Source organism: Accipiter gentilis, chromosome 1 (genome assembly GCF_929443795.1).
Source record: "Accipiter gentilis chromosome 1, bAccGen1.1, whole genome shotgun sequence".
Lineage (NCBI taxonomy): Eukaryota > Metazoa > Chordata > Aves > Accipitriformes > Accipitridae > Astur > Astur gentilis.
Genome location: NC_064880.1, coordinates 16679891 through 16706200, shown reverse-complemented (window position 1 = coordinate 16706200; position 26310 = coordinate 16679891). Strand labels below are relative to the sequence as shown.

At 41.4% G+C, this 26310-nt stretch overlaps 1 protein-coding gene across 1 annotated transcript in view; it reads left to right on the top strand.

Annotated features, from left to right (window-relative positions):
• CPS1 (carbamoyl-phosphate synthase 1) overlaps positions 1-25175 on the top strand; it is a 98762-nt gene extending 73587 nt beyond the window's left edge. Inside the window, exons 28-38 of the mRNA XM_049802686.1 lie at positions 1918-1993; positions 5440-5517; positions 7135-7242; positions 8485-8574; positions 9994-10164; positions 12683-12757; positions 15724-15822; positions 21760-21819; positions 22761-22873; positions 23422-23551; positions 25077-25175. Of these exons, the coding sequence (XP_049658643.1) occupies positions 1918-1993; positions 5440-5517; positions 7135-7242; positions 8485-8574; positions 9994-10164; positions 12683-12757; positions 15724-15822; positions 21760-21819; positions 22761-22873; positions 23422-23551; positions 25077-25175 (1099 nt within the window). The remainder of the gene's footprint in view (positions 1-1917; positions 1994-5439; positions 5518-7134; positions 7243-8484; positions 8575-9993; positions 10165-12682; positions 12758-15723; positions 15823-21759; positions 21820-22760; positions 22874-23421; positions 23552-25076) is intronic.
• The last annotated feature ends 1135 nt before the right edge of the window (positions 25176-26310 follow it).

Sequence of the window (26310 nt, the reverse complement as noted above, 5' to 3'; positions counted from 1 at the left end):
GCAGAAGGGAACATGCTGAGGCCATTTATCGGAGTTGGCATCTGTTGTCAGAAAATGACAGTGCATCTTTTGAATTCAGCTTCTTATTTGCCAAGCTTCTCTGCTTACAGGCATGTTTTATGTCCCTACACTGTGGCAGCTGCTTCTCTTTAAATAGACATTGTACAAAGCCACACATTTCCAACAGCTAGACTTTTTGAAGAAGTTACACCAGCACATATACACAGCAAATTCACACGTTCTGAATGATCACTCTTTTCTGCAAGGAGTTTCTTCATAGCTAGATGACTAGGTACAGAGAGGCAGTTTGCTGGGCACAGTTTACAAGTGAAAATAAATTGGAGACAGGATCCTTTTCATATGAAAGAGGCGCATCAAAATGAAGAGGCGCAATATTCATGTCCAGGGGAGAAAAAAAACCCAAACTTTTTATTTAAAAAGAAGAAAAGAAGCATTTCTTGTATGTTCATGCCTCAAGGAAATATTCTTTAGAAGAGACTGCTGAATGTGACTTTTCTATCCAATTTCTGAAGCTTGCAGCAGGGTTGTGAAGCAAAGCTCAAAACCAGCACTCAGATCAGGAGGATGAGTTAGAAACTACTCCTGATGTAATTCTCCAGATTTTTAGGGAATGCTTCTTTTAGCCTGTTGTTTCTATCCATATTAAATTCAGAATAGGCCCTTTACATGTAAGTATTTGCCAAAGGGTGTTTGTGCAGGTTAGGGGAACTTCAGGGAGAAAGATGAAACTGGAGATGTAAAGCTTGAGGAAATAGAAAGTGAAAAGCCCTAGCACAGCACACTGTCTGGCCTCTATTTGCAGAACACCAGCAGGTCCACAGCTAGACTTCTTCATCCTTTGAACAGATACGGCCTTTAATATTTGCCAATTGCCTTGGAAAACTAAATGCATTTTCCCACCAGTTATGTACTGTGTTCACCAGCTCACATCCTCAGTGGTGCTACTGACATAGGTCCAAGGATTTAATTGAACTCTATTGATTTACATCAGCTGAAGAGGTAGTCTGGTAAGTATAATCACCTAAGTACTTGTGTCTATTTATCTCAGGCTAAAGTGACTGACTTCGTGGGATAGATCCTTCTTCCACTTTTCCCCACAGCCTCTGTGGGCTTGCCCACCAAAGCAAAGGGGAAGCTGAGCATCAATGGTAGAAATAACCAATGTAACATCTGTTTTAAAAAGATTCTGGTCTTTAAAAGGGACCCAAATCACTGACTCTTGACTCATGTTCTCCCAGATCCCCCTCTCTGATATTACTGACAGCTACATTTCAAAGTAGGTTTCAGATATGGTGTCTGTATCTGCTGTGCCTCTCCCTTAAGGACTAAGACATTAGGGGAGAGGCACAGTGAAATGGCCAGCAAAGAACAGCCCCTTTGCATCTGCATTTACACTGTAGCAACCATCACCAGTGGCCTGTGCATTCCTCGCTTCATCTGTCACTGATGAGAAATTGGGATAAAGTGAGCTAAGCACCTGTTTCATCCTGACCTCACAGCTAACCTGCACATAGGGTGAAAGTCTGGGTCCTTAGTGGGGCTGTCTGACTGACTAGCCATCTTCTCCGGCTTAGGGGAAGCTTTAAAGGCTTGGGTCAGAAAGGGGATTTGGCAGCAGTGCTAAGGCTACACAACTGCATTTCTTTATTTGATTCTTCGTTATGGTTCTGGAGGTCACCTATTTTCTCTGGGAAGTATAATGGAGGTTCATTAGGTACAAGCTCTGCCTTTCTTTCAGTCAAGAGTGAAGAAAGTGGCTTGAGTCAGCAGCTTGCTTGGCTAGTCTGTCATACAAAGGTAGTTGGCAACCCTGTGCTGTGGTGTCTAACATTCTGATATCTCCCTTGCAGTCACAAGGGAACCTGACCTGTTTTCTTTTCTTTGCCATTCTCACAGTGGATCTGCAATGAACGTAGTGTTCACTGAAGAGGAAATGAAGAAGTTCTTAGCAGAAGCTACCAGAGTGTCTCAGGTACCAGTCTTTGTGCTGATATTGCTTTTTCTTTTTGTGTTTGCTGTATTTGTTTCACTTCTACTATGTTTTCCATCTCTCTGTTTCTGTACTGTGTCTTCCTCTTTTCCTTGTTTGGGGAGGAGCCAGTGAAATTAGAGTTTGACTCCTCAGTTTGTTCCCTAACAGGCAGACCATGGGAGCCTGTGCGAGCGTCCTTACTGATACCATTGGGATGCCTGCAATGAGTGGGGATGGCAGTTAGCTGTTGTACCCAGGCATCCATTTCTGAGCAGTTAATTACATAAATAGATGTAGGCTAGTGGACTGGGACCCTTCCTACTCCATCCAAGCTTGCTAGTAGGAGGTTATGCCAACCAGCATAGAACTGATAGCATCTTTCCCTCAATTTCTGAACTGTTTGGCCTGGCTGCTTTGAACAACTTAAAACTTCATCCTGGCATCTTCTGTCTCACCAGTGACCTTTTTTTTTAATTTTTTTTTTTTCCCACCCTTTTAAATGCAGGAACATTTGCAAGATTTTGCTGTGACATTTAACTCTCCAAACCATGTACCATTTTCCTCTGATGTAAAAGTAGGACTGCTGCCTGCTTACTGTTAATCCAGTGGAATTATTGATCTGCAGAGTATATAGTGCAGAAGATGAAAGTTCTGGTTCCATTTTAAATATTTTTCAAAAGCTAATTTGGGGATTTTTTAAAGTGTCTTTTTCTAGCAAAGGGAGAGATTTTGTCTAGTACGTTGAAATTTAGAAAAGGAAAATCTGAAGCAATTTCCCAAAGACATGAATGCTTCAGAACATCATAAACAACTCAAAGCCTGAATTTTTTCTATACCTTCTATCAGTGTTATTGTACAAGGGATGTTTACAGAGATGAGAAAATGGGAGGAGGAGAAAGTTATACAAGTGAGGTTGAATGAAGAACATACAGAATTCAAAGTCTGACCCTTCAACAGTCTCCGAGTTTGGCCTCACATTTTGGTCTGTTTTCTTCTGAGGGTTCCCCCCACCCCCCTTTTTTTTTTTTGAATGGTCACTGTTCAGAACAGTAGTGAACAGCACCATAAACACTACTGTCACAGGAATCTGGGAATTTAACATAAGTAAGTCAAAGAGGAACTCTCTGAAAACACAACTGGCTATGGAAGCCAGACATATTGCTGCTTACTCAGGGGATTTCTTAGGTGGTTAAAGCTTGAACAAGAACAGAACTATAAGTGTATGAGGCAAGTGATGGAAGTTTAGTGTCAGCAAGAAAATATGGAATGAAAAGGAGATACCTTGCAAAGTAATAATATCCTGAAGGAGGCAAACAGATCACTTATTATCATCTTTGAACAACTTTAAAGGGATTTTTTGGAAGTGGGAGAGTACCACTGTTACTTCTATCAGAAGGAATTATATAACTAATTCTCAGGGTCAACCTGTGGTAGAAACCAGATTCTTAGCAGTGCTCAGCCTCTCAAAACACCTAGCTTCTCTCTCTACTTCATCTTAAGTACTCTGCTTTGTGCTTCCCCACACACTCACAGAAGCAGACTGGGCAGCAGTCTTAAGCCATGTTCAGTGGGACAGAGCACTTTCTCATGCCACTGGATGGCTTTATGATGGCAATGGATACCTTATAGGAGGCCGAAGCTCAGGAAAGTGACACTTGGTCAGCTTAGCTTGTCACAGCTTGATTGACTTGAATTAGACAATGTTGTTCTTCATTGCTGAGAGGTCTCATCCCTGGTACAGGAGGCACTGCTGGGAGTTGAAGCTGTGGAGTCCTGGCAATACGTGATGTATTCCTAGGGGAAAGAGTGGATGTTCCCATGGGATCCTTATGATGTCCAGTTCTGCTACACAAACAAGGCACTGACGCTTGCTGCAAACATGACCAGTTGCACACCATGAGTCTTTGGGTGCTTTGACCCTGATCCTGCAGAGACTTAAGCTAGATTTATGTGCTAAATTTTTGCTAGCGTAGTCAGACTGCTAAGGGAAGACTACTTTTTTCATCCAGTATTTTATATTGACAGAAGCTGTAGTATAGTTGAAGCTAAACTAGCAAAAAGCAAACTAGATCAAAAGCACTGCATTCTGCTTCTAACTTAGGGAGGTTTTTTTAGTCTTGTCAAGCCTTTGTGGCCTGTGAGTGGTTCCACAGAAGCTAGCAATATTAGTTGTGAGCATACAATTGAACATGAGCGTCTTTGTGGGACATAGGCTTCAATTTTCTGGTTACAAAGCCTTGGCTAGTTCTGCTCCATCCAACAGAGCATCCCAACCAGTGTTGTTCTGTTGTTTTAGCTACTTTGCTGTTATGGTGTTGTGTCATTATGGCATTTATGTTGTCAATAATGTTCAAAACTTCTTGTGCGAGTTGAGACAGATTGGAGTAAACAAGGTTGTATGCACGTATAAAACCTTCTGGTGAAAAACTGCAGCAAGACAGAAAGTTACAGGACACAAGCCACTAAATTTATGAAACAGTGTAGGCTGCAGCATTGTCCTTGCCTGTGAATTTACCCTTGCACTGATAAATGTAAGGAATTGTGTCTTGTAACTTTTGGAGTTGCTTTATATTTTTTCAAGAGGAGCCTTTTGAGCATGCACAGACTGTCATTTATTCCGTTTTATTCTCTAATAAATAACAGGCAGTTAATAGTGGATGGGACAGGTAAAATGTTGAGACATAAAGCTGGCTGGAAAGAATGCGGATTAGATTTTTAACTGTCTGTTGGAGCAGGTGGCTGGAAGGAGAAAACACTAGAGGAGAGTGGGAAGCATGTTGCTAGCATCCCAGAGATAGGCAGGAAGAAGAGGAAGGAAAACAGTGTATACCAGGGAGTGTATTGAGTCAAGGTCAGCTCGTTCTTGGTGAGCTATAATTAGTGGCAACTTCTCCCTGGGAGACTTAGGAAACCAAGCAGAGAAATGAGAAAGGAATGGATCACTTGCCTAAAATATATGACTCTTTAAAACAGCGAACAGCCACTATACAAAGTCATTAAGTATGCCAAGAATCAATTACTTTGTGAAGCAGTATGTCCAGTGAGGTGGCTGGGAGGCTCAGAGGGAGGGAGAATTGAAGATCTTGGAGGTAAGGATCATCTTTGGGACACAGGATCAGAGGTCACTGGATCCATGTGCATGTCCCACTATCTTCTTTTTTTGCCATGATCTCCCTTAAAAGCTCTTTGTGATTTTGCCTCAAATTTCCCTGTCATGATGATGTTATGGAGGTTGCAAACTAATGCATCAGTGGCTTTGGGGAAATCACACCACGTTTCCCTCCATTATTTCTTTGCAAAGTTCACTTATTGTGGAAATGAGGATATTAGTAGATTGGTCTTGTGAGATTCTGCTTCCAGAGGTTTTCTAGTGATGAATAGCGGACCGCTTGGATGGTGTCCAAATACTCTCAAGTAAAAACTTTCTTCTCTTATCTTGACGACAGGATCACCCTGTGGTACTCACTAAATTTATTGAAGATGCCCGTGAGGTGGAAATGGATGCTGTAGCCAGGGCAGGAAGAGTAAGAACTTTGCTTTTCTTTAATATTAAACTTGTTTTTCAGGATCAGAGATTTGCAAAAATGTGTGGTTTGAATGATTTACTATACAGCCATGGATTCATGCTGAGAAGAGTAGAGAAACAAGAAAAGATGAATTCATCTTAGGTTCAAAAACATTGTGCTTGAAAAGCTCAACCTACCTTATTGTATACATCTAAATAGTTATTTTTTTAAGCATTGCTTAACTGTGTGAATGAATCCTTTAGAATATAATTTTTACTGAATTCGCAAATCACTGGCTTCACAAATTACTTCCATCAGAATTGTATCAGTATGTGTTATGATATTACCACAGTTGTTTTATTATTACAATGTCACCTTGCATTTCATTACTAATCAAAGGCAGTTCTCACAAAAAAAAATCACAAACTTCTCATTTAACAGGAATATTCTGGGTTTAGTATTCATTTTTAAACAGCAGGCAAGATCACTTTTTTGGTATTGAAGTAGTGTGCCTTGATGCAATTAATTCAGTTTAAATCTGTCCTGGTTTCAGCTGGGATAGAGTTAATTGTCTTCCTAGTAGCTGGTACAGTGCTATATTTTGAGTTCAGTATGCGAAGAATGTTGATAACACACTGAAGTTTTCACTTGTTACTAAGTACTGTTTAGACTGAAGTCAAGGATTTTTCAGTTTCTCATGCCCAGCCAGCGAGAAAGCTGGAGGGGCACAAGAAGTTGGGACAGGACACAGCCAGGGCACCTGACCCAAACTGGCCAACGCTGTATTCCATACCATGTGACACCACATCTAGTGTATATAGGAGGAGTAGGGATGGGGGAGGGCCGCTCGGGGACTAGCTGGGTGTTGATCGGCGGGTGGTGAGCAATTGCACTGCGCATGATTTGTACATTCCAATCCTTTTATTATTGCTGTTGTCATTTTATTAGTGTTATCATTATCATTATTAGTTTCTTCTTTTCTGTTCTATTAAACCGTTCTTATCTCAACCCATGAGTTTTACTTCTTTTTCCCGATTTTCTCCCCCATCCCACTGGGTGGGAGGGGAGCGAGTGAGCGGCTGCGTGGTGCTAAGTTGCTGGCTGGGGTTAAACCACGACAAATCCTTAGGCCTGAATTTCCTCTGCTTGCTTTTCTCCATGATTAAAACATGGGAAAAGAGTGCGGGGGGGTGGGGTGGGGGGTGGGAATATATAAATGATGTTAGTCCATACTTTTTTCTAGTGGGGAATGACAACTATTTTGTGTTCATGGCAAACAGAACTTAGAGAGCTGGTTTAAAGCCCAATTAGCTTTTACCTTCTGGGTCAATGTGTGTTAGAGAGAGGAAGTAAGTCTTAGGATCTCCAGACTGTGGTAGGTTTTATCATGTTCACAGTTTGCTTAACCACAGTATGAAAGACACTAACATAATCCCCTTGTTCATATGCCTTGTGTCTGCTTCAGGCCTATACTCTCCCAAATACTGGGAAATTCCCCCCTTTTTTTTCATTTTTCCCCTCTGTCTGTATCCTCTTCTGGGTACAGCTCTGTTCAGGAGACTGTGCTGGACTGGAGATGGAACAGTTCATGAGAGAGGGTGAGGTGACAAACTGCTTTCTTGTTACTGTATGCAGGTTATTTCACATGCTATTTCAGAGCACGTGGAGGATGCAGGCGTTCACTCTGGAGATGCTACCCTCATGTTACCCACACAGACTATTAGCCAGGGAGCCTTGGAGAAGGTATGTGTTGCACTAGCACTGAAAAGGGAAAATAAAATAAAAGTTTGAATCTGCTTTCCCCCTTTGCTTGGGAGAACTCAAACACCAGTGAAGAAATCAAATCACCAGTGTTTTTTTTAAAGGCCACTATGACATGTGCAAGTGTAGGATGTCCTTGTGCCCCCTGTGACTGGCTATACTGTACATAGGATCATCTGAACTGTATCCTATTAATTTAAGCAGTAGATGTACACACTTTCAGACCCATTGAATTTTTTTGTTTCATTGGTTTAGAACCAGCTTCCATACCAGTAGAGGATTGTCTAATTCTTATGTATGCCATGGTTCACTTTCCACTTCCTTTTCTCCTGCAATTCTTAAATGATTAGATCAGGTGTATGACTTTCTAGCTGCCTGCTTTTCCAGAAGGGATATCAGGATGAATGAACCTCACCTAATTGTGCCTTTTCCCCCTTTCAAGAATAAACCTAGTGATAAAGAGTTAGTTGTCAAAATGCATTTTCTAAATGAAATGTGCTGTCCCCTGTGATGCCATCCTGTTAAGGGTTTGCTTGGAAGCTAGCAAGAGCTGTAATGCAGTGATCTGTGCTCCAACTCAAGTTTACAAGAATGTCCAAGCCCTTGTTTCTGAAAATAGTCATCTCCTGGAGCAAAGCTATTCAAATGCTTGTACTAAAATGGCACCTGATTTCTTGACAAACCTAGAAAATAAGACCACAGTGTTTTCTCCCAGTTTGTTCCAGAGTATATCTGCTGAGATGCCTCCCACTGATCTGTGATGGGACAGACATGTTGGTGAAAGACTTTGGGGACACTTGTAAAACTGAGTAGTTAAACTCAAATGACAAAACATCATTGTTCATTATTTCACCAAGAATGGTACAAAGGCGCCAGTGTGCAGTGTAGGAATTGCTACAGGCAGCACAAGTTTTTGTTCTCTCTCTTTCTCCTCCTTTCCCCTGCTTTCTCACATACACACAAAGCTGATTTTTACTTCTGCCCTCAAAGGGGACTTTGTGCTCTAGGTTACCAGGCAAATTAAGCATGTTTGCTTCTGAAAGATAATGCTATTGCCAAAATGAGGGTACAGAGAAAAAAAATATGCTAGAGCAGAGAGATAGATGCAACATTTAAAGGAATCCACACATTAGATGATTTATTGCCCTGATGCTGTCCATTTTGTGGGATTTATTTATTTATTATGTATACACACATTTAAACTTTATTTATTTATTTTTATAGGTAAAAGCTGCTACAAAAAAGATTGCAAATGCCTTTGCTATCTCTGGTCCATTCAACATTCAGTTCTTGGTACGAGGCAATGATGTGCTGGTAAGAGCCCTTGTGACTATTGGAGGAAGTCAAGCTCCGCTTTGGATAGTTAGGTGCATGGTTCCAGTGGTCCCTGCCATGGAAACTCTGTGGCAGTAGCAGCTGTGAGTTTCTAACCTGCCTTGTCTGATGACGTGTGGCTCACCTATAGCAACCCTTGGTCATGCAGCTATCCTTGTCTATGTGGGAGAGAACATCCTCCCCTGCATTCTCATTGAGGGTGAAGTGAGTCTGGTTGCATTGTGTGTCAGCACTAGCTTTGTTTTGCTGTGGGCTGCTGTCCTTCCCAAAATTATCAGTTTTGAATGTGATTGGACAGGACTGGGACCAACGCCTCATCCTATGAACTGATTATCATTGCTTTTAGATCTCCAGTATCTGCTCTCATCTTTAGCTGTTTCGATCATTAAAATAAACTTTCCAAGGTATTGGAAAGAAAACAAGACAATTTAAGTGTTTAAGCCTTTAATATAAGCCATTAAGATGGTTATCTAAATAGTGTGGTCCTAGTAGCTATCAGTAACAGAAGTACAGCAGATGTTTGACCCTTTATGGGGAACAGTTGGCTTTTTGTTGCTAATGGAGGAAGGTCAGAGGAATGTGAGCAGAGTATGACTGAGGAAGCAGTGAATGGAAAGAAAACCTCACCTGGTATAGAAGAGATGCATTATTGGTGAAAGATCCTGCTTGGGCTATTAGTTGAGAAAAATGTACTTAGTGTTCTTCACCTTTCTTCTGTTTCACACGTAGTTATTCAGATACTCCAGAAAGGGACAGAATGGAGTTTTTCCTTCCTTGCTTTCCTTCAGCTGTGCTTGCCTTTCCTCTGGATAAACCGCCCTATTCCATTCTGTCTTAACTTACCTGTTCTTGCCCCCCTTCATTCTCACTTAGAGCAACTCCTCCCTTGCTAATGAATTCCATGCTGTGTTTCTCAGCAAGATGCAGAACTTCTTTGTTTCTTGCTTGGGTCACTGAATGACTTCTGCGTGTAGATGAGGAAAGTCTGTAAGGATAGCCCAGTCATTCATGAAGTGTCATTACCATGGAAAAAGAACAAGGTGGGCTTCTAAAGATTGTACCTAGTGCCTGTGCATAAGCTTCCATGCCTCTTGCACATTTAGGGTATAGTACAACGAGTTTTCTGAAGTGAACTCTGGATTACACTCAGTTCTAATTTTCAGACAATAGAGATGAAACTGAGTTGCAGAACATCAGGTTCCTTGTATCTCAGGCTGGGCCCTACCCATCCCTCATTGCTCTTTGTAATATTGAACACAATTTCTGTGTCTCTTATTTGGCAATCTGAAGACCATCTCTTCCAAGAGGAGTAAGGACTGATTTCCAGAAACATGAATCAATCTATTTCTTCACTGCACAGTGCCTGACCCTGGTGTTTCTCCTTTTTAATCCCATCAGGTGATAGAGTGCAACTTGCGGGCTTCACGCTCCTTCCCTTTTGTATCAAAGACTCTGGGTGTGGACTTCATCGATGTGGCCACAAAAGTAATGATTGGAAAAGAGTATAATGAGTCAACCCTCCCCACACTGGAACATCCCGTTATTCCATCTAGATATGTTGGGATTAAGGTATGGTTTCCAAAAGAACACCAAAAACCCCACAACAGAGCTAGCACCTAGCGCATTAATAGGCAATGCCCAGAGAGAACAATTTACTTTTTGGCCAAAGACCAAATTGTCTAGTTTCTGTAAAGATAATATATGTTGGGAATTTTAGAGAAAAATCAAAGAAAAGTTATTCAGTAATTATTAACAAAATCAATCTTTATTTCTAACTTCTAACCTACTCTTAATCATGTTTATGAACTGCATAGTAAATATGTACTTGCAGAATTGAATACTGAAGTTCAGGCTATTTCATAATACTATCTAATGTAAATGTGAACATGTACAAATTTGTGTTTTGAGTGCCCCCCACATTTTATCTTCAGGATTTGGAATATGGGCTGTTGAATGCATGGAATCCCCTTTATATGCACCACCAGTTAAAATGGGAGTGAAAGTCTTGAATCCTTTGATTTCAGTGGGGCCAAGATTTTACTTTTCATAATTACTAAGCTTATATAGCACCCAAGATACCAACGTGTACTGTAGATATTTTTGAATGCTTAGTGGAAGAAAAAAAATTAATTGAAGTTCCTAATCATGAAAGTCTAGAACAGCAGTGCAGAAAATACAGTGGATAATGAGAATTGTTTACACAGAAACTTTCAAGCTTTAATAGCTTCCACATCAAGTGAAAATTGAGGAAACGGAAAACACCTACTATCGTTCTACTAATGTAATGTTCAGACCTATTAAAATGCAAGTCAAATCTGTGGCCCAAGCCAGCTCAGGTTATTGGCAAACCAGTCAGTCTAGAAGTAACTTTACATTTTACTTTGATGCCATAGGTAGGCATTATCTGAAGTTCTAATCTGAGACTTTTTTTTTATTTTTGAAGGTCTTATTTATTTTTATAAATTTCTATTATTTAGACCTGGTGCTTCTGCACTGTTGTTAGCTAAACTGTCAAGAGTTTTGTCTCTCCTGGGAATGCTGGCTACAGTGCAGAAAACCAACTGTATTCTTGAAAACCTCACTACAAAGCCTTTTATACTGCTTGTGTTCTGTGTGGATTTGTCAAAAATAATAACCAGCTAATACTTTTGGAAATGCTAAGCTTTGAAAAATATTCCCATTAAACCTGGTTCTCATTATTCACGCATCATATTTTGTGTCCTCTTATGTTTTTATTGCCAGGAATATTTGCATGGAAATGGGATTTTGTTTCTCCAGCAGCTCTTAAATGCTCTGAAAAGAGAATATGAAACTCTTTTCTTCTTTCTCAACATAGCTACTCCTTTGTGGATTTAGAGTCCCACCATTTTAGCTTTAGGGACTGAAATATTGTCTTGCCATGTTTGCGTCACTTAGCAAGCATGTATCATGGCTGGCCAAGATTAAATCCTAGATAGAGCATGACTGGCTAAGTTTTAAATAGGATTTATTTGCAGTACCAGAGTCTGCTCTTGCTGATACATATTCATGTTCATGGTAGACAAAAGTTAGGGAGCTGATGGAAGGCTTTGTTGCTTGTTACCTTTCAAGACAATGTGTGCATTAAAAATAATCTACCTTGACTGCCGTATCTCAGCTTGAGACTGTAGAGTTGGCCACTGTAAAAATTTTCTCTTTAATTATAGAAGAAGCAAAACTGATCTAAAAGTCATGAAGGTATGTTACATTTTTTGAGAAACCTTTCGCAATGAATTTCTGCTGTCACGTTTTAGTTGGTCATTGTTAGGTGTCATGAGATAGCGGCTGTCTTGTCTGTAGTGTTACCCTCAAAGACTTTCAAGAACAGAATTATGTCTTTGGGTTTAAAAGTAGGTTCATTTTTAAGCAGCAAGGATGCTGTCTTTATGAAAATGCCATTAGTAATTTAAGATGTAGAGAAGCCCTACAGAAAATAAAATTATTCCTTAGCAGAAAATTTGTTCCATGTTTGCCATGTGTTCATAGGCTCTTTAACAGAGAGTTTCTCCCCCCCCCCCCTTTTTTTTTTTAAGATTAAATTACAGATGTGTACTTTGGGGAGGGAGAGGGAAAATATTAAAATAATTTGCAAAGTTTCATCAGGTTTACACCAAAGAAGTGCATTCTTGTGGAATGGTTTGATTCCTGTGAATGAAAAATTTCTGTTGGAGAACAGTTTTCTCAGAAATCGGACTGGCTTCAGATAGTATCTCTCCTTGTTTCATTAATTAGATGCTTCACAGCCTTTCTGTTTTAAAATGTGTCCTAAAAATGATGGTGATGGTGGGCTAGCACAGATTAGAAATCTGCCATGAGAACGTGAGCAGGACTGCAAGAATTAGAAGGATGATTTATTGATGAAAAACATGTTTATTTGTTCCAGTCCATCATCAGGATGCTGGAACTCATTTCCCAAGTACTCCTCTGCTTATCAGCCTTGACCAGTGCTTTTTTTGGATTAATTCATGTCTGTCTCTGTCACTTCCAAGCGTAGTTGGATGTTTGTTTTTTTTAAATGATCCATTAAATTTTCATTCTCTTTCTCCCTCCCTCCTCTTGCCTTCACCAGGCCCCAATGTTTTCTTGGGCCCGGCTGAGAGATGCTGACCCTGTTCTCCGATGTGAAATGGCCTCTACTGGGGAGGTATCTTTTTAGATTTGCTTTTTTTTATTTTTATTTATTTTTTTTTTAGAACAAGTTGCCTTTAAACATCATGAATCTTTGAAAGTGATCTTATTACTGTCTGAATCATGATGGCATCTGTAGCTTCTTCAGAAAATTGAGAACATCTTTCTTAGCTGTAAAAACAAATTGTCCTGGAAAACCCAGTTTATTCAGCCACTGGATGTCCCTCTTTACCTGCATGTCAGCTCCCTGAGTTGGACCTGGTTGATGTGACAGCCTGAAATGAGTTTATCTGAGAGCTGTTGGGTTCTGGGAGGTTCTTGGTGTGTCAGTCTGTTTTATGAATCACCGGGTTCTAGACAGACAAGTGCTTATTGGCTCTCAACCCCCCCCCCCCCATTGACACATGCCAGAACAGTAATATTGAGACTCCAGGTCATGTACATTTGGTCTTGGAACGTGCTAGCTATTTAAAGGCAACAGATATGGGTGCTGATATTTTTGTTGTTGCCTGGTAACCATCAAGGCATGTCCCAAGGTGCAAAAGCTGATAAAGAGTGAATAAAATGAGATGGCTGCAGTATTGACTGTCAGTAGGGTGAGGGGGAGACTGGGCTACTTTACCCATCCTTTCTACAACAGGGCTGTGAGGTGCTTTTGAAATGTGTCTCTGGTATACACTTGGCACACTACAAAGGCACAAAGCTGTTCCTGCATAGGCTCAGCACTGATGGGACCCCTCACCCCTCAAGGGGTACAGGTTTCCATCTACATCATCTGAAGACAAAGAGGCTAGCTTATGAGTTATTGCTGAGCTGTCATTAGCTTCTGTAGCTATACCCAAGCTATCTTTAAACTTGCTTGTTGTTACTTCTAGAAAAGAGTTGCGGTAGCAAGAAACTTATTCTGGGCTAGAAAACCCACTTGGGAAGTGGTTAAATACTGAGGCAATTAGATTACGCTTAACTCAGCTCTACCATAGCTAGGCAGGTGGCGCAGAGCCTGGGCTGCTCCATTTGATACGAGTTTGAGTATATCTACATGAGCTGTTTTCACTAGGAAAGACATCATTTTAGTATGAAAAAGGTCTATACACAGATACAAGGTAAGAACAGCCTTAAGTCTCCTACATCCCTCCAGAATTACTTTATTTTGCTCCTCATAATATGTGGGAAATCAGTATTGCAGAAGATTTCCTTTCAGTGTAGTTAATGGGCAGAAAAAAGCCAAGTGACTTCCATGACTTCTTTATTTTCAGAAAAAAATTGACTACACAGACACTGTCTGTACACCCCCCCCCCCCCCCCCCCCAAGAGAAAAAAAGGAATAAAAATGTAACTAAGGGCAAGAATTATTTTTCTGAGCTTTATATGGAGTTAGAGATTACCTTGGTCATAAAGGAGGGATTATTAACTTTTATGACTTGGAAAGATCCATATTCACAAATGCCATAAAATGTGACAGTTATGAAAGTCTTTCTTATGAGTGAAGTAAGGATAATAACTTACTTTGGGTAAAATGCTTAATTATTCCTCAAAGATGGTTTTCACACACAGAGCTCAATTTGGGCTTGAATTTGTCACATCTGTCTGGCAGATTACGCTGGAAGTCATGGTTCCCACAACAGTAGAAGACACAGTGCTGGGAGTCCCTTTCAGTATTGTGGCTGTTTTGACCACACCATAATGATAAACCTCTCCTGGCAGGCTGGAAACCCCTGGTCCAAGCCTATGAGGCAGGGGGCTATCCACCACCCTAGAAAGTCCAGCACATATGTACCCCCTTAGCCAGACACACTGTAAAACAGACTGAACACTCAAGGATGAGTTTTTAGATAAAAGCTGAAATACTAGTTGTCATGATTTTTTTATCCCTTCCCTTGTAAGTTTTTTTGTTTTGTTGTTTGTTCTTTTTTTACTTCAGAGGATCTGGCAAATCATTTGTTCTTCTTCTTACATAAAATACTGGTTTCTGCTCACCATGATAACAGTGAGACCATGAATGTGATGGCTCACTCTGTGATGAGAAGGACTGTAAGAGGAAAACGGGAGAGCAATTCTCAATCAGCCCCTTTATCCCATCTGTATATGTGTGTAGATTTGTTATTTCAAAGAGAAAAATCTGTGACAGTTTCTGCTTCTGACTGTTTTTCAACAAGTGTAGAGTTGGACAGAAAAAATGAGGGGTTTGTTGTTTTTTTCTTTTTCTTTTTCAACTTTCACAAAAGCTTATGCATTCTTCTTTTTGTCATCAGAATTCCAAATTTTAGTAAGGAACACAGTTTAGTTCTCTCAGAAGATCATTACTGTATGGCAGTCTCTAAGCAACTGAGTTCCACAGACAGTTCTGAATGATGGAGAACTGCTAAATGAATTTTATTGATCTCTTTATCAAGTTTTTGTTTATTTAAAATAAATTATTATGAATTGGCATGATTGCTGTTTTGTTTTCCTAAGTACATACTAACTTTTTACTTGAATTTTGTACTTCTATGGACTTTTAATGGAAAAGCATCTTTATATACCACGGTTTATCTTCACAAGAAATGCCAGAAGTACATGACAGCACAAGCGCTGTCTTATCCCAGTTTGCAGCATACACAGAGCAACATGCCTGCATGTAGAACACTCAGTGATATTTAAGCATTACATAATGTTAAACAATTTGCAGTGCACTCACAAACATTGGAGCAGAGGCTGTGTACAGCATTCCCATAACTCAGCAGAATCAATTGTTACTCCTTGGTGTGCTGTTTGAAACTAAAGCGTTGCTTATTCCTTCGTTATTGCTTCATTAAAATTCAGATTTGTCTGCAATGATTTTCTGATTTATCCCCCCCATCCCCCTTTCAGGCTCCATGCAAAAGCAGTCTAATTCTGTGTGAAGAAGTCAAAAGAGCCTATTTAAAAATTTCATTCCTGTTTCTTTTTAAAGCAATGGTTTTGGGTTGGTTTTGGTTTTTTCCCTTTTGTGCCCTTTCCCAGGTTGCATGCTTCGGGGAGGATGTGTACTCTGCTTTCCAGAAGTCTATGCTTGCCACAGGGTTTACATTTCCGAAGGAAGGAATTTTGATTGGAATCCAGGTGAGTCCCAAAAATCAAAGCTGAGAAAGGACTGACACAGAGGAACTCAGTAACTGTTGCCTTGTTTACATTCATGTGTCTTTATGGCTTCAATGGGTTTCTCTGCAATCTGTCTTGAAGTGCAGTAAGACAGTGAGGAACAAACACCATAGAGAGATCTTTACCAGATTCCCTGGGGCTGGCCTGGGTTTTTTTCCCCCTTCTGGATCCTGACAGTTTCTACTGGGAGCTGCAGAAGTTTTCTGGGGGCAAACCCCCGGGATTGCTGCTAGCAGAAGCCTGGGATCAGAGAGTTAGAAGCCACCTTCCTGTGGGGAACAATGCCTTTAGACAATCAGTTCAGAGAAACATCTCATGTAGAACTCAGAGCCTGCTCCTTGCTCCCTGCCAAATGGGAGCCCTGGGGATGCTACTTTCCAATCCCGCCATATAAACTCCCTTCATCTGTACACTGCCTCTTGCCCTTTTGAAACCAGTTCCCCTCCACCCCCACAAAAGAGTGAGCCAGTTTCCGTGCTGCAAAGCTGGACCTGCTAAGCTTTCCCCATAGATGCATATATTTCATTCCAGGCAGAGCTGTGGCATCATTCGACAGCGTAGCAAACATGATGTTCTAAGGGTGTTGAGGGGCTAGTTTATTGGTATAACACTGTCAGGCAATGAGACCTCCACCAGGTATGGCACTGTCATGATCTTCTCATTGAAGTTGTGATGGGAATATACTTGAGTGCAGTGGGGCAAGGGATTAAAGGACAACAGTCCTCACCCTGCAGCCTACTTTTCTGGCTCCGTAGAGGCATGTCTGCCATTATTTTTTTCCCCTTTTTGATGATGGTGCATGGACAGTGTTGTTCCCTACCATGCAGCTCCTATCAGCTAGGAGTACGTAGCTCAGAAAGGAAGAACCAACGCTACATTTGTGTAGGAATGTTTCTGGTTTCTGTACCTTGCCAGAGCTCTCTTCTCTTAGGGACTGCCTCTCAGACACATATTCTGCAGGTCCAGTGATTCCTTACCAGATTAGAGCTCAAACTTTAGGGTTTCACACCTTGCTGTCAGCATCCCTCAAAGTTGCTATATGTAACAGAAAGTTTAAATGGTGTCATTATGGGAATGTCCTCCAGTGTAATGGCTTATGCAAACAGCCTTTACTGTGAGGGAGTTCCCAATGGGTTTGCCTTAGGAACAGCCCTGCACCATTCTCAGTTCTGTATCAGTAAGGAGGATGTGCGTTTTAGGATGAAAAGGTAGCCAGGCAGAAAAGCAAAAAGTGTTCGTATTTTATCCCAGGATAGTTACCAACTGCAGGAGGTGCTGAAGTCAGAGGCACTTGTAAACGTTGAGATGTGTGTACGTTCCTCAAAATAATTCAGACATTTCCCCTGCAACTAGAACGTTCTTGGGCCCCATAAAGACAACCAATTGCCTCCTGCTATTTCCCCATTGTGCTTGTAATAGGCTTACGCCTTACATGATTGCATAAAGCCAATAAAACAAAAAAGTAGAATAGATGAATTTTCCTGTCAGACAACTGGGGTGTGAAAAATGCGTTGGGCTGTCTGTGCCAGCAGAGGATGTGAAGAAAGTGTGTGAAAAGTGGCCAGAAAGGAATATGACTTCTGCTAACGCAGATTACCACTTAGTCTTTAAATATACACGTATATACATACATCTATGGATTGCAGCTGCTGCTCTAAGTTACCTCAAATTAGCAGAGATGTCTTTGCTACCAGATAAAATTTAAAAGTTCAGTATGAAACTCTTGGCATTTGGTACTGTATGTCTACTGTATATGTAATCAGTGCAGATTTTAAAACAGCATCTAAAAAGGGGGAAAAGAAAAGCTAGGAGAAGAAAAAGGAGAGAGCCCAGTGTTTAAAATTTAAGGCTGTTTTCCTGATAGCAGCTAAAAGGGAACAGGCAGCAAAGAGTAATTTTAGCTATAGAAAGCATTTATGTAGGTTCTGTGTCAGTATCTGTTAAACTGAGCCAAATGTTCTTTGTATAAAGGTCTTAAGAAGAAAAAAAAAAAAAAAAAAAGAAAAAAACCTGGATAAAACAACCCCAAAATCCCAATGCCCCAAACCTTTTAAAACTAACAAGTTTCTATCCTTTTTAATGAGTGGTTTACGGTTCATTTTTTTGCAAAAGAAACTTGAAAACAACAGATCAATTGCTTAAAGGTCTCTCTTCATCTCAGCATATTTCTTACATAACTAAACTCCAAAACAAGAAGTGTAAAGTTAATGCTGAGAACCACGTATTGTTCCCTCACCACTCTGGAGTTCATCACCTACCTGCTTTTCAATGGTCCATTTCGAAACAGAGGGGAACTAAAGCCTTGTAAGAAGGGAAGGTTGACATGCTGACCTAGACCTGACATGTAGGCTATGAGTGGTCTTCCCTGAGTATTACAGGCTGGAGGAAAGGGGAGCCCCTCACTGCAGAAACAAGAGGCACAAGGAATGAGGCATAAGGCGGGCTGTGAACACCAGCAGCATTGTTCTCCTTTTAATCACAAACATGAGGTCATCTACCTCAAATGGGCAAAGTTGTCAGTGTATCGTCAGAAGGGAAATACAGGCTCAGAAGGACACATACCAGGTTGCCCCTCTCTACAATCACTTCCCGTTTAAATATCATTGCTGTGAGGAGGTGACAGGGTAGAGGTCCCTCCCTGGGCAGAGACCCCTGGCTTTCAAACTGCAGGATGGTTTCTGCAAGCTGTTCTGGTGCACTTGAGGCTGATTTTTGTCAGGAGCACGTACACCAGCCCACTTGGTTGTCTCTGAGGAAGGTGCTATGTTTTATCTGCAGTGGATGGTGAACTCAAAACATACCCTGCTTTTGGAGGCTTCATTGCTTCGTGACCAGCGGCTCACTCTGATTTTTAGACTGGACTTTTAGCTCTTGCAGAGAGAGAAATAAGAAGCCAAATGGTCTTGAATTCTGCTTCCCTCAAAAGTATCTAGGCTCAACATATTTAGGTTATTCGGTATACTGCACCTTTATGCCACTGCTGTTAATTATGTTGAGGTGAGAGTAGGCTGCCTTCTTGAAGGTGAAAGTCAAATAGGTGTAGTTAACAATAGCAGAGAGGGAGATCTTAGTTTCCTTGCAAATGTTTCACTCCAGGGTATTTTGCAAATCAAGAGTCAAATGGCCCTACAGTTCAGACACGTCTCAATACGCTCAGGTAGTGAACCCAACCTTGCTGAGGGGCTTCCATGTTGGTGTACTTGCAGGTTGCAGTTCCAGTGGTAATCCTACTAGGGCCACACAAGTGTTGCTAACAAAGTAATCATCCTCAAGTTCAAACAGGCGAGCACTCCTTGACATCTGCAGGACAGCGCAAGGCAGGTTGGGCAGCCAGCTGGGACTGCAAACCCACTGGATTGTCCTTCAGTTGTAAGCACTCTCTGACATTGCAAAGGTTGAGGTTCCCTAGGATTGTTAAGGCCTGATGCTCTCCCAGGGTAAATGGAGTACAGCTTTCTTGTTAGATGAATGAATCTCTGCCAGTTTATGCAAACTGATAATCTGACCTCTTTTCTTTTCACAATTCGGAGAAATCCCTGAGTCTGCCATTAAATAATTTATATTTTATGCAAGAGGAGTTGAAAAGCTCATTTTGTTTTCTTTCCTGATTGAGCTATTCAGTGATATCTCTGGGATGGAGTGCATCTGTCTTACATCTGTGCTGGTGACCACAAGATGCGGAAAGCATTGATGGAGTATTTTATTTTTAAACCCCAGCACTCCAAGTCTGTTGTTTCAAGGTAACCTTCTGCCTTGGTTCCTTACATACCAGAACTTTTTGCATGCTCCACAGTGGATTTGGATACAGAATTCAATAATATCACGGGAGATGAGCTGGCTTCATTTTGAGCTGGATCTTAGTAAGAACTGGTGTAACGGTATTGAATTAACTGAGGATGTAGTCCTTTACAAATAGTAAGGCATGCTAGCAAACATGAGAGACGTTATAAGAAATAGAACTTTTCCGATAAAGGAAAAAGAATACAATTCTCCTACAATAAATATCTTCCACTAAATAAATCTGCTTGTACTTTTCACCTTTAGTAACTAATGGTTTCTTACACAGGTTCTTTCAGCCAGCTTGTAAATCTGAGGCTGCTCCGATGCAAGCTGACAGCTGTAATTTCTTTTCATGGAGAGGCTGTTTTATGTGTCACAAGTGTTCAGTACATGTTTGATAGAAGTTTATAATACTGTTGTGAAAGCCAACTCCCCTGACCAGAAGGCAGAACTATTCTCTCTGATGGGGAAGCTGCCAACCCTGTCACATTGTATATTTATATTTTCCAGTTAGTGTACAGAACGAGATGTCTTTCAGAATGAGGTTCTTTCCAGAGTGCTTCCCCCCCACCCCCCCCCCGCCCCATAGACTCCTTTTCTTGAAAGGAGATAGTTCACCCTTCAGAATATTGCTTTCTCGCCCATAAAGGTTAAGCTATCAGTAGCTCCAGCAGGGACAAGGAAGCTTGCAATAATCTTACTTGCAAATGGCCAGACCAGGCTAAGGTTAAAAGCAAGATTTGACCTGCCTTGGCATATGTTGCATCTGATCTTTGCATTGCTGTACCTTCAACTTCCCGAAGAAAGTTATGCTGGGATCAAATTACCCTTCACCTGTTGCTCTAAAATGGCTTGTTCAACTGCAGGTGTGTCCTGGTTTCAGCTGGGACAGAGTTAACTGTCTTCCTAGTAGCTGGTACAGTGCTGTGTTTTGAGTTCAGTATGCGAAGAATGTTGGTAACACTGATGTTTTCAGTTGGTGCTCAGTATTGTTTAGACTATAGTCAAGGATTTTTCAGCTTCTCATGCCCAGCCAGGGCACAAGAAGTTGGCACAGGACACAACCAGGGCACCTGACCCAAACTGGCCAACGGTGTATTCCATACCATGGGATGTCCCATCTAGTATAGGAGCTGGGAAGTGGGGGCAGGGAATCGCCACTCGGGGACTGGCGGGGTGTCGGTTGGCGGGTGGTGAGCAATTGCCCTGCACATCATTTGTACATTCCAATCCTTTTATTACTACTGTTCTCATTTTATTAGTGTTATCATTATCATTATTAGTTTCTTCTTTTCTGTTCTATTAAACCGTTCTTATCTCAACCCATGAGTTTTACTTCTTTTTCCCGATTTTCTTCCCCATCCCACTGGATGGGGGGGAGTGAGTGAGCGGCTGAGTGGTGCTTAGTTGCTGGCTGGGGTTAAACCATGACAAGATGTCTACAAGAGGTCATCTTATCTTTACTTCTTCTAAATTATGTTGGATCTGGGCATGCATTATGAAAGAGTCCTTCAAAAGTGCCCTAAGTACCTGGGCATTCAAGTTCTCATGGGAATAGGGTGTCCCAGTCTCCTGAGTGGTTTTGTGTTTTCCATTTCCATATGCCCATGGGAGTTAGAAATGAACTTATGCAAACCCAGGCTCTTCTTCATGTGAATTTGCAAACAGAGCATGCGAAGGCAGCCCAAAGCCTGTCCACATATATTATCTGCCAGAAGACAAGGCCAAATGTTTGAGCAATGATTAAAAAGATATTTAATTAAGAGGAGACTCTGGTTGGTGTATTTGATAAGCCAACTGCCCAGATATTTCATATGCAGTAGTAAATCTTCTGTAGTTGCAGTTGAACTTAGTATGGGAACACTTAATTCTGGTGTTGTAACAAGTATGTCTTAGCTGGGAATGACTTTAGCTTCAGGATCTTGACAGTTTTCTTGGAATGGCACTGTACATGCATATTCAGACGTTTCTGCACGCATGCACAGACACACACCCATTCTCAGCACAGAAATGTGTATTTGCCTCTTAGCACAGTCTAGAGGAACTTCATGTTGCTCAACAAAACACTGTTTCTAAATCCTAGGTTTGATGCTGTATCTAATAAATTTCCTTTTTCAGAAGTCCTTCCGCCCCAGATTCCTCAGTGTAGCAGAACTACTGCATGAGGAAGGTTTTAAGGTAGGTGGTTTCAGTTATGTAAAGCTAGAGAGTTTTCAAAATCTGAAATGGACTCTGCCTGCTACAGGAATGGAGAACATTGGAGTTTATTTGAAGATAGAGAAGAAAGGACATTTTCGAAGTACAACAGGGATTTTTAGCTGAGTGATCCATAAAGTCAGCAGGTATCACCCAACTAAAAGTTTTCATGATTGTTCAATTGAACATATGAGACTGCCATGAGGGCAAGAACAACCCTAGCTCTGCTATCAGCCTGCAACCAGGATGTCACATTATAAAGTCCTCCAAGTTCTCCAGGAAACAAAAATGCCAGCAGGATGCCAGGGATGACAGGAAGGGAGGAAGGGGAAGCCTTTTATATGGAGAATGTCTTTACAGTGTTTCATCTTCAGTGATATTCACAACTTGCAGACATATGAAATTTGTGGTGTTTACATCCCTCTTGTAACTCTTCTGCATCATTTTGCATCCATATCCCTATTGAAAAGTAACTGACAACACAGCCACAAAAGATTGGTGAGAGCTTTTTAGTATGAAGTATTTAAGAACTATTTTTCTCAGTGGCATTAGTGTAACTACTAGATTTACAGTTCCGCCTTTCAAAACTTAGTGCTAGGAAAAAAAAATTGTAAGTGATCAAACTTAAGCCCTATTGAAAGTCAGAGGGATTTAGGTTTTCCTAAGCCACTTAACTGCTTCTGGATGTGTTACTACCATTCATTGACTATCATCCATCAGCAAATCACGGATAACAGAATGTTGGGAAAGTCATGCTGTTTTCTGTATGTCTCTGTGTATGGAGACACCCTTGTGATGAAAAATACCCTCCAAAATCAGCTCTGACAGCTAGGCTGTGTATTGGGTCAGACCTACATGAGTTAAATGAAAAGTTCTGGTATTTATGAAGCACAGAGTAAGTAACTTTTTTTCCCCCTTAACAGCTTTATGCCACAGAAGCAACCTCAGACTGGCTCAATGCTAACGGTATCCCTGCAAATCCTGTGGCATGGCCATCACAGGAAAGCCAAAGTCCAAACCTCCCTCCGGTCAGGAGGTAAGAGCAATACTCACCTTGTCAAATTTGTGTTAACATCCAGGACAGCAAGGGTCAAATTGCTGGCCCTGTTGAGATCATTGATAGTGATTTAATGGGACTTTGGATTCAATCCAAATGTTTTGCTTTATCTAATTCTGTCTGGAATTGTCACAGCAGGGAGGATTCAGCTTGATTAATGAACATCTCATTGAACAGTCCTATTTAATATGGCTTGGATGTATTGCTCCATATTACATTTTCATGCAAGGATACGTGGGATCTGAATATTTAGCCTCTAATGACAATCAGTCATGCCTTTTAACAGAGTTGTGCTGAGCTATATGAAGGTTGAATATTGCTTTGCATCACTGAATAGAACAAAAATAAAGCCTAAATTCCTGAGTTGTAGCTTAGCGCCTTAACCCCTCAACCTTCATTTCTTGGGATGTAAGACTAAACTCAAATGTAAATTTTCAGTGTTGTTTACCTGCATGCCTGTGCTATTCATCATAGATTTTCATTAAGCAAGACACACTGTGATACTGTCTTGTGCATTGTTTCTTCAGGCTGTTAAGGGATGGGAAAATAGATCTGGTGATTAACCTGCCTAACAGCAACACCAAGTTTGTCCATGATAATTATGTGATCCGGAGGATGGCTATTGACAGTGGCATTGCTCTGCTCACCAATTTCCAGGTACTTCCCATGTTTTTCTCTCTCCTCTCAGTCATAAGAGCCTTTAGAGCTTTCAAGCACTTGTGACCTTAGATTCCAGTGTGTTTGGGCCCTTATTATCTCTGACAAATAATGATGTGTCTGAAAATCATGGCAACACAATTGTTTGAATGTATTTTCTTTTTGCTACTATACAAAATAATATCGCCTAAAATAATACACAAAAAAGAAGAAAATCTTAAGTCCTGTGCTGCAGCTGAAGTTGTTGCTGTATCATTTTCACTTCAGAGCAAACTTCTTGCACACAACTGCCTGTAACATGTTTAAATTATGCATGGGAACAGTTTCTTAGGGCTATGTTTTTCCAGTACAGTCCTTAAACCTCACAGCAGGATGTAGCTGGGCTTGCTTGAATGATCCTTGGGGCAATCCAGTTCCAAAGTGCCATCCAAGTGGAATTGCTGCCTGTCTTGTTGTAGTCCCCAATTGCTAGTCATTATGTGTTTGTATCTCCTGACAAACCCCTTTCACATACTGATAGTGGAAGAGATATTTGGTAATGCAAAGTGGGACTCCTGCCGCCAGCTGTACTTTGACTTCCTTTGCAAGTGGCTTCAACTGTCACAAAAGAGCCTCATCTGGCTCTCATTAAGCACAGCAGCCAAATTCTGGTTTATTTCAGTGGGTGCTGACATGGAACCCAGTGACTTGAGCTGGTGTCCAGCTGTGCAAAATCTTCTGCTGTGATTGGAGTGAGCAGAGAGCAGAGAGAATGCCAAGCTCTAAGTTCATAGACAGGATAGTGCCAAACATGATTAGCAGCAATGAGAAATTGAAGACCCATCCTTTGTCTACTTGCAAAACACACACTGACAACCAGAACAGGGGTCCCCATCCAAAATTTATTACCACACCTGCTTGATGCTTTTTATTGAACCCTTTTGACTGCAGAGTTTTAATCCCATTTTCAGAGAGGGAAACAACCCTGTATCCTCCTAAAAGGCTTGGGCTGTAGGGGAAAACACAGCTTTCATGGGACAGAGCTCTCTTGCCAAAGCAGCCCCAGCACCTCTAAGTCTCTCCATCTGGACAGGCAGGCTCCAGAGGGTTGGAGCCAACACCCATGCACAGTCACCTTGAAATTGGTATTGATTTGGATGGACTCAAGGACTGGACCTGCACAGGGTAGTTTCAGGGTGACAGCGTAGAAGTGTGGAGCCTGCTCTATTAGAATCATACAATGGTTTGGGTTTGAAGGGACCTTAAAGATCCCCCCTGCCATGGACAGGGACACCTTCCACTACACCAGGTTCCTCAAAGCCCCATCCAACCTGGCCTTGAACACTTCCAGGGATGGGGCATCCACAACCTCTCTGGGCAACCTGTTCCAGTGGCTCTCACCACCCTCATAGTAAAGAACTGCTTCCTAATATCTAATGTAAATCTGCCCTCTTTCAGTTTAAAACCATTACCCCTCATCCTATCACTACACTCCTTCTGCAGAAGGCTTTGCAATGCTCAGTCCTCCTCTGTTTTATATTGACAGGTGACAAAGCTTTTTGCTGAAGCTGTCAAATACTCTGGGAAATTGGACTCCAGGAGTCTCTTCCACTACAGACAGTCTGACAATGGAAACACTGCATAGAAGAGCTATATCCAACCTACAGTCTTACTGCTTCTGGCACCACAAAAGAGAGGGGATCTCAGTTCATCCACCTAACCATCTTTCAATGTATTTTATGGCATCTGCACTGATTGTTTTTGCAACTCATGCAAACTAATTCCTAGCCAATACTTTTGATGGCTCATTGGAGAGCCATCCTCTCCCCACCCTCTCCACCATCTTCTCCCCATTTCCACATAGGATCAAATATTAGCTACTTACTAGATGGGTAGGTCCAGATGCCATCGTAGCAGAGGAGATGAAAGGATATACAAGTGATCATACATGGGCATTGTTCCTTCTTTTCATAACCAAGCCTGCTCCTCCTTAGAAATATCTTCCTTGGGTTCATAATTCCAGCTATTCTTATGCTGGACTACAAGAGCCTGGCCCCAAATTCCCAAAGACAGACATGTAGCTTTCTCCTTCCATTGCTGATTATCGATGATTTTACAACTTTATGTAGCAATTAAACACCCTCCTGCTTGATCCACCCAATGATACCATTGGATGCCTCCCATGGTGATGAGTGTGATAGGAGCTCTTTAAAGACAGATGAAAGTGAATTCCCCACAGTTCCCTGCAACAGCTGACAGGCATAATGCAGCTACTTTTTGTTTGGTTTTTAACCCTGGCCAAGAATCATCTTCAGCCTGTAGATTTGATGGAAGAGGAAGGCTGTGTGTGTGTCCTGGAATTGCTTCCAAGTTCTGCTCAGTCCTTCAGGCTATTATTATTATTTTTTAAATTCTGGTTCAACATTCAGAATTCAGGCAGCTGTCCCCATATCATAAAGGCACTCTCTCAGCTTTGTGTCTGGCTTCAAAAGTGGAGAACTCCCCAAAGACTTCTGTATGTTGCTGTCCAACATTTTGTGGCATGATTGTGGGCATTAAAATTGAATCGTTTCAAAACGAGGTGAAAGTGTTGCAGTGCTTTACCCCTTCACTTTCGCTCCAACCTTCTCTGCTGTTCTTTCAGCTCTGGCAATGCCTGCAAATGCTGTCCACAGAGCAGGCACCCACTGTGCCGCATGGTGCATGTTATCACTTGCTGTCTGCATGGCAAAAGATTTCAGCAGCTCTATGGCCAATGGCACTACATCCTGCAGCATATA